The following is a 22,264-nucleotide window of genomic DNA, read 5'->3' as shown; positions in this document are numbered from 1 at the left end:
CTCTCTCTCTCTCTCTCTCTCTCACACATACACACACACACACACGCACACATTCTATTGAATCAAGATCATCTTTGGCCCGAGAGCACCAGCGTTATTGGATTGTTCAGGAACGCAACATTTCAAGGCCTTTTTGTGTTGTAATAGTTTTTAAATGCTTTTTTTCCCCAGTACCATATTTTCCAGGAAATATGTCAAAAAACTGAAATAATGACTTTCAGAAATAATATAAAAATTTAAATAAAAAGTAACATAAAAAAAGGGAAAATAAGTTCCAATAGGTTAAAATAAATTTTTTGACAGAAAGTTGCATTAGTGTTTAAGTCATATTTTGTTATTGCATTCAGCAATAATGTAAATGTAAATTTTTTCTCTCTCACACATACACACACACACACACGCACACATTCTATTGAATCAAGATCATCTTTGGCCCGAGAGCACCAGCGTTATTGGATTGTTCAGGAACGCAACATTTCAAGGCCTTTTTGTGTTGTAATAGTTTTTAAATGCTTTTTTTCCCCAGTACCATATTTTCCAGGAAATATGTCAAAAAACAGAAATAATGACTTTCAGAAATAATATAAAAATTTCAATAAAAAGTAACATAAAAAAAGGGAAAATAAGTTCCAATAGGTTAAAATAAAATTTTTGACAGAAAGTTGCATTAGTGTTTAAGTCATATTTTGTTATTGCATTCAGAAATAATGTAAATGTAAATTTTAAAGAAGTTGCACCGGGTCAAAATTGCATTTTTTGAGAGAGAGAGAGAGAGAGAGAAAAACAAATTTGCATTTTTTTTTTTTTAAATGTTTTGTGATAAACAGTCACAATTACCTTTTTTAAATTATCATTATTCTGTGGCTGAAAAAAACTGAATTGCAAGAATTCAAAGTTTTTATCTCACAGTTATGACTTTTAGTAAGTGTATACGTTACATTTTGTTATTGCATTCAGAAATAATTTAAATAATGTACGGTAATAAAAATAAAAATACAACAAAACAAAACAAACAAAAAGAACAAAAAAAAACCAAACTCAAAATTAGTTGCATCGGGTCAAAATTGCATTTTTGAGAGAGAGAAAGAAAAAAACACATTTAAGTTGCATTGGTGTGTAAGTAAGCTTTTGTTATTGCATTCAGAAATAATGTAAATAATGTAAAAAAGTAAATAAAATGAAAAATTTACAAATGTTTAAAAGATATTTAATATTCAGTAATATTATTGATTAAACTGCACTGACACTATCAGATGAGAACAAAACTTGAGCTGAATAATGACTCTATTGTCTTCCGTAGAGCTGCTTTACAGATAAAACTGAATTAGTTGCATAATTGATGAATTTAGCTAATTCGACAGGCCGAAGGCGTCGTTAACTCGAGTAGAAGTGAGAACGACTGAAATATAAAGCAGGAGCATTTTACTTGTCATTTTCAGAGCAAAAAATCACTGAGGTATAATTATGACTCTTATAGTTGTTTACTTCAGAAATGGTGCATATTTTTGCTGAAATTCATCTCAAGTGTTGTGAAGGGATCCTATATTTTCATATGCTTTCAGAAACAAGAACAGCTCTGATGGGATATGTATTTTTAATATTAATTGTGATAGCAGCAGCATGGCTTTGTACAGTACAAATGTCTAAAGATTCATAAATCAAGATACACTTACTGGAAATGCCTTAAAAATTCCTTAATATAATATGTATTTAAATTAAGTAAAATGCAGTGAGTTTTTGCTTAGAACAAGAACAAATACCTGCCAATGAGGTTAGAAAAATGATCTTGTTTTTCCTTTGAATGAAGTTGATTTTTCTGACTTGTTCTTCTTTTAAGCAAAAACTCGATTAATTCTGATGCATTTTTCAGAAAACAAGACTTAAGATATTAATTAATTTTGCATCTCCAGATGTTTAGATATTTGTTCTGGAATACAAGACAGAAATAATGGCAAAGATTTTTTTTTCAGCAGTGTACTTTGAGTTTTTGTTTCTGAAATACTCAATACTTTTTTTTTTTATGGTTTTGGTTTTTGTTAACATTAATAATCCTGATCAGATCTGAGTCTGAGTCTTTGAATAAGAGTGATGAAACTAATAAAAAGATTCATAAACATGGGGGAAAAATGAGATTTTATAACATTAATCTAGTTTTTTTTTCCGTTTTACAAGAAAATACTATTTCAGTTTTTCAACTTCAAAATTTCATGTTTACTTCAATGCGTTACTTGAAATAGAAAAACTGAAATAGCATTTTCTTGTAAAACGTATTACCATAATATTTGTTTGATTTACAACTCCGATAAATATATTTTTGACGTTTAAGAGCACAGCGCTGTTTAACGAGTTTCACCACACTGCAAAAAATTATTTTCTTACTTTCTATTTTTGTCGTTTTCCAGTACAAATATCTAAACGTTCTTGAATTAAGATAAATTTACTTGAGAAGCAAAATGACTTATGATATTAAATCTTGTTTTCTGAAATATTTATTAAAATGTTGTTCGTTTTTGCTTACAACAAGAAGAAATATCTGTCCATGGGGTCAGAAGAATGATCTTAAGCCTCTCTTTAAGGGTTCGGGTTAGACTTGTCTCTCTTTAAGCACACTTTTATTTCTACAGCGCTTATAACAGTAGTTTATATGAATCTGTTCACACAGAACGTGTTTCTATTGTTTTTGTAGGCAAACATGCACTAGATGGACATGTTTCACTGTTGCACTCGCATCTTCTGTCTTTTGTGTTCTAAAAACACAACGATCAAGTTAAAAGAAGATAAACTTTTAATGAGCCTCTTCATTTTTGGGCCACACTTGGTACCTTCACAGTCAAAAGTGATCGAAGCTTTGAAATGCAATTTTTTTTTTCAGAAAAATCAGTGTAATTTATTTTAATTCAATAATATATTTTTATTATTATTTAGAATTTTGAGGGGATTTTATGATATTATGCAATATTTATAAAATTTTTATGAGCTATTTTTTTCTATTGTCATTTTTGACTGCGAAGCTACCAAGTGCTACTTTTTTATTTTCATCCCTATAACACATCCGAATCATGTCCATGATTTTTTTGTGTGTTCACATAGATAATGCGACAAAAGTCACCAAGTTTCATCCCATTCCACTGAAGCTGTGATTTTTAAAATGTCAAAATGTAAAATTTTTTGATCGAAAGTCACCGAAGAGGCCTAGAGGGTTAAAAAACGCATCTCTAGAGTTTGTTTTTATTCCGTTGCCCCGCACCTAGTGTTAATTTCGTCAACGAAAACTATGACGAAAAATGTTCGTCAATGAGGTTTTTTTCCCTGACTAAAGTGAGACGATGACGAGACGATAATAAGGTCATTAAACGATAACTGAGACTAAATGAACATGCATCGTTGACGAAAAAAGATGAGACTAAAATGTAGTTAAAAGAAGATAAACTTTTAATGAGCCTCTTCATTTTTGGGCCACACTTGGTACCTTCACAGTCAAAAGTGATCGAAGCCTTGAAATGTTTTTTTTTTTTCAGAAAAATCAGTGTAATTTATTTTAATTCAATAATATTTTTTGATTATTATTTAGAATTTTGAGGGGATTTTATGATACTATGCAATATTTATAAAATGATTTATGAGCAATTTTTTTCCCATTGTCATTTTTGACTGCGAAGCTGCCAAGTGCTACTTTTTTATTTTCGTCCCTATAACACATCCGAATCATGTCCATGATTTTTTTGTGTGTTCACATAGATAATGCGACAAAAGTCACCAAGTTTCATCCCATTCCAATGAAGCTGTGATTTTTTAAATTTCAAAATGTAAAATTTTTTGATCGAAAGTCACCAAAGAGGCCTAGAGGGTTAAAAAACGTATCTCTAGAGTTTGTTTTTATTCCGTTGCCCCACACCAACTGTTCATTTCGTTGACGAAAACCATGACGAAAAATGTTCTTCAATGAGGTTTTTTCCCCTGACGAAAGCGAGACGATGACGAGACGATAATAAGGTCATTAAACGATAACTGAACATGCAATATCGTGTTCAGACGAGACTAAAATGTAGTTAAAAGAACAAAAACTTTACCAAAACCTTTTTATTTTTGTTGAAAAAAGTGGAGCCAAAACATTTCAGACTGCTGTACAAGACTCTATTATGCGAGCGTTCATGTTTGCGGTTGCCAGATATCAAGAGCTCAAATCCCCCAATCAGAGCTTTTCTGTTAAACGGATATGTACGTAACTCTGTTCGGCTCTTTGCTTTATGCAATCACAGAAAACACAGACATACAGTACTGTACGAGTAAGCTGGACTTCAGCGATCTCTGTTTAAGGTGTTCTGCTTAAATGAAAGTGTTTTATTCAGCAGTCTGTGTTCTGTCATGGATCTCGACTGTATTGTTTGCTGATTTTAACGTCACTTACGCAACCTCTGTTCGGCAATAAGTCTTTTTGCCGTTGTTTTAAAAGAGAAACATTAATGCAATTTGGAATTATTGGAATTAGTATTAAGAATTCCTCTGTTATAATATTTGAGAGTAGGTTTTTGTTACGCTAGTTTTCATAACGTAGACAGAGCGAGTGTGTATCTGAAGTCTTTGGTGTTTATTTAGCCTCTAATTGATATCCTGTGATAAATCTGTACACTAACGTTAGATGAGGTGAAATAAACCATGCATATGAGTCGATATGTTATTGATTTGTGCTTATTGGTGAAAGAGCAACTTCTGGTGAAATGTAAAAAAAAAATGGCACTCTTCGTGTGATATTGATCAACTATATGAAATGATTATAAATATATACATTTTATGCCCCCATATCTTGAATTTTGGGAGCATTCTAAATGCATTTTATTATACTGAATCATGCAGTGAAAGAACACACTCTAAACGAGAACAGTCAGTCTAGCTAGTGTTTAAGCATTCATAACTCCTCTCATAATCAATGAAGCTGTCCATACACTGTATGATAAATGAATCTCTAATCGTACGTACATCTGCACTTTGTTTCTTATCGATGAGGGAATTCGCGAGTTTCAGTCTGAACAAAACTCTGGGGTTTCAGCGATGACTGATCTGAACGCCTCTGATTGGCTACTGCATTCCTAAACTCAACAGAATCGTGTGTGATTGGTTATAATGAGCAACGCTGTAAAAACGCGTAAAAATAAAATATGATGTAACATAAGCAGGTCTAAATGTAATACAGCAATCGAAACTTCATTCTAAGTATTAAAGTTTTATTGGAAAACCAGGGGACCCCCCAAGTATATTTTTTGGGGTGTTACAATTCGATCTCAATTCGAACACTGGAGTGTGTGTGTGTCTGTGTGTGTGTGTATCAGTGTGTGTGTGTGTGTGTGTGTGTCTGTGATTCTCACCATGTTCGGCTCTTGTCCCGGCTGACACTGTGGGCAGGGTTGGCAGCTGCTGATTGTGTGATTATAAAACTCATTTTCTCCACAGCTCGAGTATTCAGCACTCACAAAACACATGCTGGACACCTGCAACACACACACACACACACACATTAAACTCATAAACAAACACATAAACTCACATTTGTGGCAGCTGTTATCTTTATGTAACAACTCGTTCAACTTTTTCAAGTTAATTTTATCTGCTTGTATAAGTACACTAGTGGATCGATGAGATCAAAGCTAATAGTCATGAACTAAAGACACATAACTATCAATCTGATGGTCTAATTAAATTAGATCTGCAGAAAATCATTATGATTTATACACATACACACACACACATACTAATTTATTTATATATAATATTTATATATTGTTTGTTTGTTTGTATTCTAATACTTTAATACTTGAGGCCCTTGATGTATAACGCTTTATAGAGGTGCTCATAATGTACATTATATGTTATAATGCATTACATCTTTTAATAAAAAATTGTAACCAAGGTTAAATGCATTATAATATTTGCAGATTTGCACATTTCTTGTTGCATCTGAAATTGGTTGTTTGTCATGTGTTTTAATGCATTATACTTTATAAAGGTGTGTTCAATGAATAGATAAATATTATAATGCATTATAACGGCGGTTACGGTTATTCATTAAATCATACCATGCATTATAATTTGCATATGTGACCCTGGAGCACAAAACCAGTCATAAGGGTCAATTTTTCGAAATTGAGATTTATGCATCATCTGAAAGCTGCATAAATAGCTTTCCATTGATGTATGGTTTGTTAGGATCGGACAATATTTAGCTACTTAATATCCTAATGATTTTTGGCATAAAAGAAAAATGTATAATTTTGACCCATACAATGTATTGTTGGCTATTGCTACAAATATACCCCAGCGACTTAACACTGCTTTTGTGCTGCAGGCTCACATTTAAAGGTTTATGATATGACTGTTCAAGTGTATATACAGCAACTTGAAGGAAACATTTATTTAAAAAAATATTGACTTCAAAATTCCCTTGAGATATAACTGTGTAATTTACGTCGTAGAACGAAACACAAAAGTCTCTTTAAGTGATTTAAACTACAGGCCTTATTTTACAAATCCAGTATTCCTGAAACAAAGAGGAAACTCTTCCAGGTTCACCTTCAAACTTGCATCAATGTTTCAAACAGAAACAGAAACAAATATTTTCCTAGGTCCGTGAAAGTGTGGAGGTGCTGATGCAATAAGGAAATGGTTGAGTGTGGGTTCAATTAAAGAATTAAAGCGGAGAACCACAAAGCATCTCATTAAGCCCGAGCCAATCAACATCCGGCTCCGCCCACACGCTTCCTCAAAGCCAAAATCCAAAAACTAATTCACATTTGTTACTTCATGAATGGTGAACGTAATTTATGTTTGGGGAAATGAAATGATGACTTTGAGTTGGGCTTTGAAGCACAGTACGCTTGTGTCATTGTAATCAGATCAGAATCATGCATCTGTTCTCAATCGCAGAGACTGTAATGCAGCAGACATCAGCAATAACAAATAAAAAAAAACAATACTCATTTTGAGCTGCCGACTCCAAAAATAGTGTCTGTTTTACTGTTTCACGTCACTTTCTCACTAAATAGGATGCATTTCATAGCATTTGTGTGATGAAGAAGTCTTAATCAGCAGAAAAACACCACAAACACACGATTCCTGTCTGAATCTGAGCCGCAACTCTCTGATCAAGTCACACGCATGACGTGATTTGATGCTGATCCTGATTACAAGCTCAGAATTACGAGAAGAAAATGCAAACATGAGCAGATGTTTTCTGCATTTACTGCATCCAAACACACAGAAAATCAGATTTCATGAAAAAAAAAACGTATTTTGTGAAGTTCTTTGACGTTAAATTGAGTATTTGAATGTATTTTTCTAGATGCATTTTGAATGCTTCTTTTTGTCATTAAACTTTGAAAACTTTTTTTTGTTTTTGTTATTTTTATTAGTGCATTAATGATATAATCTGAACAATCTTCATTCTTACTTTGTGAAAACCAAAAGTGATGGAATTTTTTTAAATTGATATTTTTGAACACATCAAATTAGATAATATTAGGCCTTTTTTTGCAAATCAGCAGAATTAGTAAGTAAACGCAAACATGAGCCGGATGTTTAACTAAACCTAAACCTAAAAACTATGTGACTTGAAAACAGTACAGTAAGTTTTATCTGAAATAAATTAAAATGTAAAAAAAAAAAACTGTAAACTTTAAATTTAAGTTTTAGCTAGTTTACAAGGCAACATTCTCATTTTCATTTTAATTCATTTTATTTTCATTTCTCATTTTAAAATAACTACAACTGAAATAGTAATTAACAAAAACTACATGGACATATTTAATGAAATTGCAATGAAAATATAAAAATAAAAACTAATTCAAAATATGAACACAAAACTATAATAGTATCTCACTATGACACTAAAATCATCAAATCAGTAAAAGTAATCAGTAATCAATCAGCAAACAAATACAGATTTTGTGTTTATGTGAAGTTCTTTGACATTAAACAGAGTATTTCAAGATATTTTTCCATTATATATATATATATATATATATTTTTTTTTTTGTCATTAAAACTGAAACTTTTGTTATTTTGATAAGTGCATTAAATCTGATACATAAATATAGTTGAACTTATTTTGTGAAATAAAATAACTGTACATGATGAGATATTTTTGAACTCGGAATCATGAATTTAGGTAATGTTCAACAGAATTTCTTTTTGACTTCTGCAATGAAGCGCACTAGATGCACCACTAAATATCAGCCTGCTTGTGTCTAAAGTTGAGTTCTAGATCATTAGATGTGAGATTATGGTGTTCTGTAAGTCGTTCTCCTGTATCTTGAAGCAGCACGTTTGCAGCCTTGTCTTTTCTGACTCTATAGAGAATGATGCTCATGTTATCGAGTGGCAGAGGTTTTCTCTTCAACAAAGGCTCAATTGACACTGAGAGCTGATTTAGCCGTAATAAGCGGGATTTTACAGATCTGCTCTCCAGAGCGTCTCGCTCGCAGATAACCTGTCGTTTGAACATCTCACGGCTCTTTGGAAGGGCATTAAAAGCCTATCATTAAGACGCTGCGCAGAGAAATTACGCTCTGGGAACGCAGCCAGACAGATTCGGTGTTGCAAACATGAATACGCATTCAGAGACAGACTAACATGCGCTCAATGTAGTCGACGTCGCCCGCGTTTGGATGGGCTGGATGAGGGACTTACCAGCAGAAGAGGCAGGAGGTGTGATCGTTTCCGTCCTCCGTTCTGGCCCATGTTGATGTTGTTATTGCCTTCTGAAACGAGAGCAAAAACTGATGAACTGTGGGAATCCAGCGGTTGTAAACACTGCAAAAATCATGTAAACATGGCTTGTAAACGCTGCTTGATCTGTGCAGATTTCTCTCCTGATTCAGACCAGAACACTTATTCACTGGAGTTGCAACATTGTAACATTTTAGTTATAAACGTCTTTGTTTCAGCTTTTGTCTTCTCCAGATGTTAACTGATGGACTGGAGTGCTGTGGATTACTTGTGGATTATTGTGATGTTTTTATCAGCTGTTTGGACTCTCATTCTGACGGCACCCATTCACTTGCAGTGAGACACTGATGCAACGCTACATTTCTCCAAATCTGACGATCAAACAAACTCATCCTGATCTCGGATGGCTTGAGAGTGAGCACATTTACATTTTTGGGTGAACTGTTTCTTTAAGTGTGCTTTTGCTTAAAACAAGAACAAATATCTGTTAAAAACTCACTTAATTTTTATTTATTTTATTTTTTTCAGAAAACAAAACTTAATTTCGCTTCTCCAGTAAATGTATCTTGATTTAAGAAACATTAGATATTTGTACTGGAAAACAAGAAAGACAGAAATACTGAGTAAGAAAATCATTTTTGCAGTGAACTGCATGTGATGCAGTGCTTTATTCTGCAGAAACACACTTCAGACTGCGTGTCTGTGCATGCATGTGTCAAACACAGTGAGTGAATGCATGCATGTGAACATACACAGCTTGACCTTTGACCTAATGAGCAAAATGACACCAAAATTTACAGTGACCTGAGGGTGAGAACATTTTTATTTTTGGGTGAACTGTTTCTTTAAGTGTATGTATTTTTATAATATGGCTTGTAATGTAATATGGTGTATGGCTTGTAAACGCTGCTTGATCTGTGCAGATTTCTCTCCTGATTCAGACCAGAACACTTTTTCACTGGAGTTGCAACATTGTAACATTTTAGTTAAAAACGTCTTAATGCGCATTTAGCAGATTCGAGCTGAATGATATATAGTTACATTTTGTGATGATTTTACATCTAACGCAGCTTATAGAAATACTGCAGTCATGAGTTGTCTTACTCAACAGCAAGAAAAACCATCAAAGCTTCTACATCACTTGTGCTCTAACATTTCCATCAAAACACAATGAAGAAGACTTCAGAACAGCACAGTCCTCCAGAGAGCCAAAGGAAACCTCTGAATACAGAGAGAAACTGGAAGAAAAACACGAGATGATCGCATACAACACTTCTTAGAAATATGAAAATAAAATAACAAAAGCACATAGCAAAAATACAAAAACTTATGTTTATTAGAAATAAACTTTGATTTTAAAAATAGAATTAAAATTATTATTTATTTATTTGTTTGTTTATTTAAGCTTTGTAAATAAATAAGTTTTGGTTCAAGTATTAAAATTACTAAAACTAGAAGTGAAATAAAAATAAATTAAAGCTAACAGAAATAAAAAAAATAACAAAAGCACAAAACAAAAATACATAAAGTTTATTAGAAATGTAATTTTAAAAGTACAATTAAAATGTTGCATTGGCAAATTAAATAAATAAGCTTTAGCTGAAGAACTAAAACTAGTATTGAAACATAAATAGAAAAATTACACAATGACAAAAGCGCAAGTTTATTAGAAATAAATTTTAAAATTCAAATTTCTTTTTTGAAAGATTTTTGAAAGTTGTAAATAAAGACTATTGGAGTACATTTAAAAAAAAGACTATTTTAGTCTTTCTACTTCAATATTTTACATTTAATTCAATGTGTTAATTCTGTTTGTAATCATTTGAGGAATTTACTAGCAATTTCTAAATTCTAGACCAAATTTTGTTCAGTCTAGAGAGGAATCTAGAGCAGTGGTTCTTAAAAACTGGTCTCAGGTCTGATTCATTCGCAGAACACCGGGCAAAACATGCTAAATGAAAATTTTAAAAAAAGTAAATAAAGAAAGGTGATTGCAACTTTCTTTTTTTCTCACAATTCTGACTTTTTTCTCTGAATTGCATGATATAAACAACTTATTAATTCAGAATGGCGTGACAGAAACTTCACAGAAAAGTCACACTTTTTTTTTTACAATTCTGACTTCTTTATAAAGTCCAATTCTGAGGGGGAAAAAGACTGATATTTTCTTACAATTGTGTGATATAAACTCACAATTCTTATAAAGTTAGAATTGTGAAATAAAAATGAATTTTTTTTTTGTTTAATGGTGGAAACGGACTTCCATATATAATCATGCATAGTTATGATAGTAAAATAAATTCACTTATCATCTTCTCATTTAATTTGTTTTAAAAATGAGTTCGGGCAATACAAACTACTCTAATGCTTGCTTTATTTTTGCTCAGAAATGAAAGCTCCTTTTTTTGGTTTGTGATGTTGTAAAGGTCGCGACCCGCTGCTTTAATGTACGACCGTCCCCGTTCACTGCACTAATGTCTTATGGTTTGCTGAAGCTGAGAAGTTGAGCGTGTTTTATAGCGGTAGTGCTGTCATCTGAACTCACCCGCATCAACATCAGCCCCCATGATGCCTCGCTGCATGAGGGAGAATAGGATCTTACTGAGAAAATGCATGTGAACACAAAGAGAGGAAAGGATCGCCGACAACAACAACAACACAAAGCACATCGCTATCAATATCAGCAGAAAACTGATCAGATATCATACGGGTTTAGTGAAGAAAGACACATTTCTGCTGTAACGACATGTGATGTGTTTAAGTTCTATAACAAGTGTTGTTACTGTTAACTAAAAGGAAATCTAAAACTATTAAAAAAGGTTTTGGGTAAAAGAAAAAAAAACCCTGAAATTTATTATTAGTTTAATATATTATAAATATTACATGAAATGCTTAAACTAAAATGTAAGTTTATTATAAATAAAAAAAATAGATTTAAAAAAAATTGAAATTAAAAATGTTGCCTTGGCAACTAACTGAAATAAGCTTTAGATGAAGTACTAAAAATCCTAAAACTAGAGCTGAAATATAAATATATTAAAGCTAAATAAAAATATAAAATAAATAATAAAAATGACAAAAGCACACAATAAAATTACAAAAAATTATTATAAATAGCCTTTAATTTTTTTAATTTAATTTTAAAACTAGAATTAAAAATGTTGCCTTAGCAACTATCTGTATTAAATAAGATTTAAAGTACTACAATTATTAAACTAGAACTGACATAAAAATAAAGTAAAACAAACAAATAAACAAAAAACAAGAGTACTAAAACTTAAGTTTATTATAAATAAACTTTCATTTTAATTATAAAAAATAATAAGCATTAGTTGAAGTACCAAAATTACTAAAACTAGAACTGACATAAAAATAAATTAAAGCTAAAAAGAAAATGTAAAAAATAAAAATAACAAAAGCACATAACAAAATTCCCAAAACTTAAGTCTATTGGAAATAAAAAATTTACATTTTAAAATTAGAAATAAAAATGCTGTAGCTTTATTTGAAGTCAAACTAAAATTAGAAGTCAAATACAAATAAAGCTAAACAGAAATATTTTAAAAAACCAAAAAATAAAAAAAATAAAAAAGCACATATAAAAATTATTAGAATCTGTAATTCTAACAAAACATAATGACTATTTTCTAGCAAAATACAAGACAGAAAACGTTTTTATCAGGTTGGTAGTGATGCTCAATCAAACAAAGCTCTAGAGTCACAGTGTTTATTTAGCAGGAATCAATCTGCAAATGGATGACTTGCTTAAAAACAATCCTGACTGGGGAATATTTGCTCAAACCACACATTCCCATCAGACACTTAGTGAGGCACCTTCCTCCAACGAGTGCACCGCCAGCCTGACGGAGAGACAAAACTACTGTCTGGCTCTGCGTTTCATCAGAGGACTTCAAGAAGGATGAGGGGGAGAGCAGAAGAAGTTCTTTTTGAAACGAAGCGAGCGCCAAACGCCTGTGCCCCTGAGCCCCCCGGCTCATTATCTGACAAAACGAACACACACACGCCCAAGACACTTTCATCAGAATCCAGATCCAGTGCTTTTCTGGAATGCACTGCACTCCCAACACAAGCGCTCTGACGGACGCTGCCCGGGCTTGCCTCTGTTTGACTCTCCGCCCCGGGTTATTAATCTTATAACGACCACATTATCTAAGATAAATACACAGAGTATCATTATCCTTATCATTAACAGCCCTGAAATATCTGTTCCTAGGCGAAGGGAGAAGGTGAAGATATTATTACCGATTCTGCCACAGAAACCCATTTACCATTAAAAACACTCAAAAATGACTTCATTTAAACAAGTTACTTTGATTTAATGCCACTGTATCAGGTTCCTCTTTGAAACATGATTTCTTGTTAAACTGACTTGAAATGGTTTCTCTTTGGCTTCTTTTTAAGGCAAGACACCCCAGGTGAATAGGGTAAAAATGTAATTATTAAATATCCTAATACTTGCCTAGTTGACTGATTACATTAAGAATTGCAAAAAATGTTTTGTATTACAAGTTTTCTGTTTAATATGCAAATGGGCATTATCTACAGTAATTAAAACTGCACTAATTTTCACCATGCATTTAAGAGTGAAATGTTATATAAATCAGTGTGAATGACATATAAACAAAACCCTCTATAAAAACCTTCAGAATATAGATGGGAATAAAGCTGTAAGTTTTGGTGTATGCAAGTGCTGCTGAAGTGGAGAAAAAACTCTTTAAAGTTATGTATTGGAACTGAAATCTGCAGACGCAAATAGATAAAGTGTAAAAATAAAACCAGGCGAATGATATATGAACAAACCTATCAGTAAAAAACCCTCAGAATATAGATAGGAATAAAACTGTAAAATTTGGTGTATGTAAGTGTTGCTGAAGTGGAGAAACAAACTCATTTTGAGGAAATGGTCTTTAAAGATACCGTAAAAATTAATTCTACAGATGCAAATCGATAAAGTGCAATAATAAAACCAGGGGAATGATATATGAACAAACCCCTCAGTAAAACACTTTAGAATATAGATAGGAATAAAACTGTAAAATTTGGTGTATGTAAGTGCTGCTGAAGTGGAGAAAAATCTCTTTAAAGATATGGACTGGAACTGAAATCTACTGATGCAAATAGAAAAAGTGCAATAAAATAAACACTTAAATGTGTATTTTGGATGCTTTCTTTCTACTAGTCTGAAACAACATGTTATAAACACAGCCCAAAATTGACCAGTGTATGAAAAAACAGTTTTTACCTGTAGTATCTTGCCATAAAAGTAGCTCAGTCAGAAGGTTTACTGTGTTAAACTGAAGTGACGGGTCTGCGCTTAGAGCAAAAGTATGTGTAATAAGTGAACATGAATGACAGATTGGTTTCTGCGAGGTCTGTGTGGGCCGATCATAAACTGAACAGACACAAAGAGCTTTAATGTCAACAGCGAGTCTCATGGGAGTTTGCGCGGGAAATCCCCGTCTCTCAGAATTCCTCTTGTTTATATCAAAACGGAAGCGGCGGGAAGGAATAATCTCAGTTGTGCTTTAAGATACGAGCGAGACCTTGTTGTCGTTCCCTCGTTCCACCTCTTTACCAGCATCTTCAGATGAACACAAATCAACTCAACACACACATCCGGCTCCGAGACACCGAACATAAACGGCCTGTAATTCGTCTGCGCTGATATTTGTTGTCAGATTAGGAAATTGCTGTTCAAACGGCACTAATCAGTGAGGAAATGAGAGCCGGGCTTCACTTGGTCTCCTTCCCAGTTCATTTCCAATGTGAATTAAATGATCCTAGGTTCTAGTCTTCCTGGCATCAGTGTGTTTAGTTCAGTAAAAATGTGCAACACTAGTAGTGGAAGATGCATTTTAAAAAGTTTAACTTCTTTTAACTTTTTTTGGTCCTTTAATGGTTTTAGAATGTTAGATGCTGCAAAACATGCAAGACCAATGGTCAAACACGTCTATTTAGCGCAGGGGTTCACAAATGTTTTTTTTGTCAGCCAAACCCATTAGACTTACATATTTACTTAAAGTCCAAGATTTTAAATTAATATTTCAATAACTTAACAACACATTCACATGTTTTTCTAACATTGATAATAATAATAATAATTATTATTATTATATAAACATTATGATTATTACATATTTAATAATAATAATAATAATAATAATTATTATTATTATTATATTAGTAGTTGTTCACGATTGTTTTTTGTCAGCCAAAACCATTAGATGTAAAATTTTTACTTAAAGTCCCTCTGAGATTTTAAGTTAATTGAATGATCACAGTCTGGGTGGGACTTGTAGCAGAACAATCAATTATCTGAACAAACTCACAATGACGTCTCAGAATGATCATGAACATCAAATGTTCAAACACATACACACACACACACACACACACACACAGGACACACTCACACACACACACACACACACACAGCTTTAACCTGCATCAACCTGCCATCCATCTCAACGTCTAGCAACACCCTAGAAACCACGCAGAACACCCAAGCTAGTATCAAACCTACAGAAGCTTCAGACAATCAAGGCTTTTGTTAAACCTACAATCTCTGCGTCCTGTTATCGGAGAAGGATTGCGCTAGCGGAGAAGCTTAAGAAGCTGTTAAGTCGCTGTTGAATCCTACTTGTTTGCCAGCGTTTCTCCGTCAGATCTCTGCCTCACAGTCACTGACGTCCAGGGTGAAAAGTTTATTTCAATGTCAGGAGCTACTATGGAGCCGTATGGAACCTGGAGGTATGGAGAGAGTATGTGATCGTACATGCAGACGGAGGATGTGCGGCTCCTCAGATTTCCTCCTAAACACTCACCAAAGGAAAGACATGAAAGCTGCGAAAAACTATAATCTTCTAATTTCAAACGTCAAGCGCTAAGAGTTATGCTACAGGAGACCAATCCAAACAAAACAAAACAAGAACGACTACTGTAGACCAGATCATCACCAGTTTATCTAAGTTCATCCTACACTCAAAACAATAAAGGTTTTCAAAGTGATACCATTAAAGACTGCATTTCTTATTTTATATCTCACAATTCTGACATTTTTCTTAGAATTTCAAGTTTATATCTCGAAATTCTGACGTTATATCTCACAATTCTGAGTTTATATTGCATTTCTAAGTTTTTAATCTCACATTTCTGATTTTTTTCTTAGAATTGCTAGTTTTTATCTCGCAATTCTGTTTATATCTCAATTCAGACTTTATATCTCTCACTTCTGACTTTATATCTTGCAATTCTGTTTTATCTCGCAATCCTGAATTTTTTTCTTGCAATTCTGTGTTTTTATCTCGCAATTCTGAGTTTTTATCTCGCAATTCTGTCTTTATCTCACAATTCTGACTTTATATCTCACAATTCTATATCTCGCAATTCTGAGTTTTTATCTCACAATTCTGTCTTTATCTCATAATTCTGACTTTCTATCTCACAATTCTATATCTCACAATTGTGACATTATATCTCGCAATTTATATTTCGGAATTCTGAGTTTTAATCTTGCAATTTTGTTTATATCTCGCAATTTTGACTTTTATCTCGTAGTTCTATATCTTGCAATTCTGAGTTTTTATCTCACAATTCTGTTTTATCTCATAATTCTGACTTTTTATATCGCAATTCTATATCTCCCAATTCTGACATTATATCTTGCAATTCTGTTTATATTTCGCAATTCTGAGTTATCTTGCAATTCTGTTTATATCTCGCAATTTTGACATTATATCTCGTAGTTCTATATCTGAAATTCTGACTTTTTTCTTAGAATTGCACATTTTTATCTCACAATTCTAACTTTATATCTCACAATTCTGAGTTTACAGTATATTGCATTTCTAAGTTTTTAATCTCGCATTTCTGATTTTTTTCTTAGAATTGCAAGTTTTTATCTCGCAATTCTGTTTATATCTCAATTCAGACTTTATATCTCTCACTTCTGACTTTATAACTCGCAATTCTGTTTTATTTCACAATTCTGACTTTACCTCTCACAATTCTGTTTTATCACGCAATTCTGAATTTTTATCTCGCAATTCTGTGTTTTATCTCACAATTCTGAGTTTTTATTTCGCAATTCTGAGTTTTTATCTTGCAATCCTGTCTTTATCCCACAATTCTGACTTTCTATCTTGCATTTCTATATCTCACAATTCTGACATTATATCTCGCAATTCTGAGTTTTTATCTCACAATTCTGTTTTATCTCATAATTCTGACTTCCTATCTCGCAATTCTATCTCACAATTCTGACATTATATCTCGCAATTCTGTTTATATTTCGGGATTCTGAGTTTTAATCTTGCAATTTTGTTTATATCTCGCAATTTTGACTTTTATCTCGTAGTTCTATATCTTGCAATTCTGAGTTTTTATCTCACAATTCTGTTTTATCTCATAATTCTGACTTTCTATATCGCAATTCTATATCTCCCAATTCTGACATTATATCTTGCAATTCTGTTTATATTTCGCAATTTTGAGTTATCTTGCAATTCTGTTTATATCTCGCAATTTTGACATTATATCTCGTAGTTCTATATCTGAAATTCTGACTTTTTTCTTAGAATTGCAAATTTTTATCTCACAATTCTAACTTTATATCTCACAATTCTGAGTTTACAGTATATTGCATTTCTAAGTTTTTAATCTCACATTTCTGATTTTTTTCTTAGAATTGCAAGTTTTTATCTCGCAATTCTGTTTATATCTCAATTCAGACTTTATATCTCTCACTTCTGACTTTATAACTCGCAATTCTGTTTTATTTCACAATTCTGACTTTACCTCTCACAATTCTGTTTTATCACGCAATTCTGAATTTTTATCTCGCAATTCTGTGTTTTATCTCACAATTCTGAGTTTTTATTTCGCAATTCTGAGTTTTTATCTTGCAATCCTGTCTTTTTCCCACAATTCTGACTTTCTATCTTGCAATTCTATATCTCACGATTCTGACATTATATCTCGCAATTCTGAGTTTTTATCTCACAATTCTGTTTTATCTCATAATTCTGACTTCCTATCTCGCAATTCTATCTCACAATTCTGACATTATATCTTGCAATTCTGTTTATCTCACAATTCTGACTTTATATCTTGCAGTTCTATATCTTGCAATTCTGAGTTTTTATCACACAATTCTGTTTTATCTCATAATTCTGACTTTCTATCTCGCAATTCTGTTTCTATCTCACAATTTTTACTTTATATCTCGTAGTTCTATATCTTGCAATTCTGAGTTTTATCTTGCAATTCTTTTTATATCTCGCAATTTTGACTTTGTATCTTGTAGTTCTATATCTCACAATTCTGAGTTTTATCTCACAATTCTGTGTTTATATCTCACAATTCTGACTTTATATTGCGCAATTTTGACTTTATATCTCACAATTCTTTATCTTGCAATTCTGAGTTTTTATCTCACAATTCTGTTTTATCTCATAATTCTGACTTTCCATCTCGCAATTCTATATCTCGCAATTCTGAGTTTTTATCTCGCAATTCTGTTTATATCTCACAATTATGACTTTATATCTCGCAGTTCTATATCTTGCAATTCTGAGTTTTTATCTCACAATTCTGTTTTATCTCATAATTCTGACTTTCTATCTCGCAATTCTACATCTTGCAATTCTGAGTTTTATCTCGATGTTTTTGTTTTTGTTGGAAGTCCAAATGGTGAGATATAAACTCAGAATTATGATTAAAAAGTCTGAATTTTGAGATAAAAAGTCAGAATTCTAAGAATATAGTCCAAATTGTGAGATATAAACTAATTTTAATTACCTTTCTTATTTTTTATTTCTGTCGCGGAAATAAACTTCTATTACATATAGTGTAAAACATGCCTTGATTATGTTCAACTAGACTTACTGTATCTTACTTCTTACATTAGTTATACATTACAGTTACATACAGAATACAACTTGCAGTGAAACATGGTCAGCTACGTTGTACATTAAATATATCAATAGTAGATAAAATGGTAAGATAAGACGACCATAAGAAATAATAACGAAAAAATAAGTCATAATAATAATGACAAAACAAAATAGCAGGAAAACTAAAAAAAACACAACTACAACAACTGTTTGGTTGAAACGACTGAAAAACAATTATCTTTCATTTGAAAGCAAACCTATAAATGTTGATGGCGCTGAAAAGCGTTGGTGGTTCTGCTCGACTGACACACGAGCACAAAGGCCGGTGTTTTTGGGCTGCTCTGTCTGCATCCTGACTTTACTGAGAAGCACAAACACTCCTCACCTTTTGATGATTTTAATTACAGCTTTTCAATGAAAGCAAAGCAAAGCCCGAGAAAAGCTGCTCGGCAGCAGCTGAAGGAGAGTGAAGCTCTGCTGTCTTTTCATGTGACCGCAGCCTTTGATTCCTCTCATCCTTCAGACGACGTGACAGAGTCTCATCAATCACTCCTTTCTCTGCGCTGATGCTTCTGGCTGCTCAGAGTTTACTTATGGCCAACCCTACAGTATATCCTCCTTCAGGCATTGAGTGTGTGTGTGTGTGTGTGTGTGTGTGTTCACAATGAGACTCAATGCTTCTGTCTGACCAGGTTAAATCTCTCTTAGCATTAACCCTTGTGCTGCTGGAAATACTTCACCTAATTTGGTGTTTCCAGTCAAAAATGACCAGCCTTTTAAAAATTGCTTGTAAATCTCTCATTATGCTATATTATCTCCAAATCTTGGATTTAATCTTTTTATCAGCTTGTTTTCTTTCAGTTAGCACAGGTTTTGTGTTTCTTTTTGGATCTGATTGATCACAGGCCGCATTGATTTGAGCTCATGCACCTCAGTTTTGGAGTGAAAAAAATAATAATTATTTGTGGATAATTTTGGGAACGTTTGCTCAAAAACTGATCAATCAGTTCCAAAAAGAAATACAAAACCTGTGCTAATCAGGGTTATTATAGTAAAATGACTATAACTAAAACTAAAATGAAATCAAAACCATAAAAAAAGTTTTTACTTGAAATAAAATAAACATGCAACACAAACACAATTTTTTTTTTATTTATTTTTTTTTTTCAATAAATGTTACATTTATTTTCCAGTTTTTTTTTTTTTTTTTGCTAAGGCAAAATTTCATTTTATCATTTTAATTTAGTTTAACCTGATGTACTAAAATAACTAAAACTAAAAAAAAAAAATACAAACAACTACTACTATAAAAAAAATAAAAAAACCCCCCAATAAATTACTAAAACTTTAACTAAAATGAAAATTAAAATGTAAAATATATTTAAAAAAATTATTTAAAATATTAAGACTATAGTAGTATCATTTATACTAAAACAACACTGGTGCTAACTGAAAGAAAACAAGTTGATAAAAAGATTTAATCCAAGATTAATAATACAGCATTACGAGAAATTTATACGCAATTTGGCTGGTCTTTTTTGAACACCACAAGTGCAACAAGGTACAATAAAAAAGTACAATAATTACCAAAGACATTTTCTAAAGTTGTTCTACAATTTGATAACATTAACCAGCATTTTGGGAAAAAGAAAATCCTCTCCGGGTCAAAATGACCCAAACACAACATGACTGCAGTTCATTTAAACTGTAAAACCGACACTTCAAGCGCCAGAAGAAAAAGAGGCGGAGTAACAGCCATCATTAACTCTATTTACAGCCAATCAACAGCAGCCGTGCTTCAGATACAGCATATCAATTCACTTAAATATCAATAAGAGAATCACAAACCTCCACCATGATGATTCAGATCATCACGTACTGCTGTGATCTGACCTTTGACCTTCTGCATTGACAGCAGGGAATATAGAGGCATTTCTTCAACTTCAGCCACTTTTAGGGGTTGATTTTAATTAAAACTAAGAGATTTCAACATTATAAGGTCACATTACTTTTCCCCACGCCTTCATCATTTAATTTGGCTTTTTTTTTTTTTATACAGTAAAATGCCTTCTTAATGCTTTACCTGTTTCAATCCTAATGAAAATTCATTATAAAAATGTTGTCAAAAATATTGTCAAATTTAATGGGATACATAAAATGCCAACCATGATGAGCCTCAACAAGATGTAGTTATTTGAGTACAAAATTATTAATGTCATTTCCACCACAGAACGCTATTAAACACATAATTTGAGAAGGAAATGACATCATGATGAATCAACTATTAGGAACCTGTAAATTAAGAATGAAAAGCGCCCATCGCTGTTTCTACGGCTTTTACGGATTCGGTTCGAACGAGTCATTTCAACTGATTCATTACAAAGTTGATTCAAAGGAAAGATCGTATTTTTGCCTGCCAAACACTGCGATCGTTATCTCAAATTGCAAACTGATGAACACTGTGCTTTTTTCTGATGTCTGGACTCGATCTGCAGAGGTGTAGCCAATAAAACAACCGTTTTCAGAAAGATTCAATATGCGGGGCAATTCGTTCATCGGAGAAGTTCTATTACGAAGCGCGTGTGAGCTTTCCCAGATTAGTCACGAATAGAAATTGCACAGCTGCGTTAGGAAAGCCAAGACTGAGATAACTGATGCAACCGCAAAGAATACAATAACAAGTGTAGATCAATAAATAATCCCAAAAGCATCGTTAGCCAACTATGATCGCAAGTTCCTAAACTCCTAACCTGCGAGCATAAAGTTGCTTTTGGAAATGCAATTAATTTCCACTGGCTTCGTTCTGTGAATAATGATTCCAGCAGCGCGCGCTCATCAGTAATGTTTTTCTCGGATCGCTCGCGCTTATTTCCTCCTTCAGCCGCAGTTCAAAGTCACGGAGACATCAGAAGCGCATGCATGCAAGCGCATGCCTCATCTCCATGCAGGACTTTCCCCCACATCTCATCTCCGCATGGGACAGCCAAAGCATTCCCAGAACTAGTCCTTCACTAGGTTAGAATAATTTACATAGCGCAATCAACGCCAATGCCTATTGCACAAAGTTCCAGAGCGCACAAACTGATTTAACAAGCCTAACTAACCAGCTAAGTGTTGTAAACGCATGTTTGCAGGAGAATGAGAGCACCAACGGTCCGTGTGCATCTCAATGAAGCAGGAATTTCCCTGTCGGTAAAAAAGCCGCAGCGCATTCCTGAGGCGCCTTTACCTGCGGGTTGACGGAGACGCGTCTGCGCTTCTGCGCTTCAGCTCGACACAAACCCGGGAGATTCTTCAGCACGATCCGCTCCGAGACTCCGAGCAGAACTCTGGACTGGGATCAGATCATCGCAGTGAATCGGATCATTAGCGCGCACTGGAGCGTCCGTCGCCTCTTAAAGCGCTTCAGGCTCGTTTCGGCGTCTGGCTCCACCTCGAACGAGACTCAAAGATGCTCTCCGCCCAGAATGAACCTGAGACAGGTATGCAAGCGTCTCTACAGATTCACTGCTGCCCACCAGCGGCACAAACACACAACTGCAAGAAAGAGAAGATCAAGCAGCAGCATCAAAGCGAGATCAAACCGGCTCGTTTCTGTTTCTGATCGGAGCTGTGTAATTATTTTGATAATA

At 33.3% G+C, this 22,264-nt stretch overlaps 1 protein-coding gene across 2 annotated transcripts in view; it reads right to left on the bottom strand.

The window, feature by feature from the left end:
- Positions 1–22,040, bottom strand: part of edar (ectodysplasin A receptor) — a 41,010-nt gene extending 18,970 nt beyond the window's left edge. The window contains exons 1-3 of one of the 2 annotated variants that reach the window (XM_016553216.1): positions 21,862–22,040; positions 8,680–8,750; positions 5,364–5,486 (exon numbers count right to left, since the gene is read on the bottom strand). In XM_016553216.1, the coding sequence (XP_016408702.1) occupies positions 5,364–5,486; positions 8,680–8,730 (174 nt within the window). In that variant the 5' untranslated portion in view covers positions 8,731–8,750; positions 21,862–22,040. The remainder of the gene's footprint in view (positions 1–5,363; positions 5,487–8,679; positions 8,751–21,861) is intronic. The other variant, XM_016553217.1, reaches the window with a different exon arrangement.
- Between the last annotated feature and the right edge of the window lie 224 nt (positions 22,041–22,264).

This window comes from Sinocyclocheilus rhinocerous, unplaced genomic scaffold, assembly GCF_001515625.1.
Source record: "Sinocyclocheilus rhinocerous isolate Xijiao unplaced genomic scaffold, SAMN03320098_v1.1 scaffold3693, whole genome shotgun sequence".
In the NCBI taxonomy this organism is placed as follows: Eukaryota; Metazoa; Chordata; class Actinopteri; order Cypriniformes; family Cyprinidae; genus Sinocyclocheilus; species Sinocyclocheilus rhinocerous.
The sequence above is the reverse complement of the archived record's forward strand: the minus strand, read 5'-3'. Positions and strand labels throughout refer to the sequence as shown.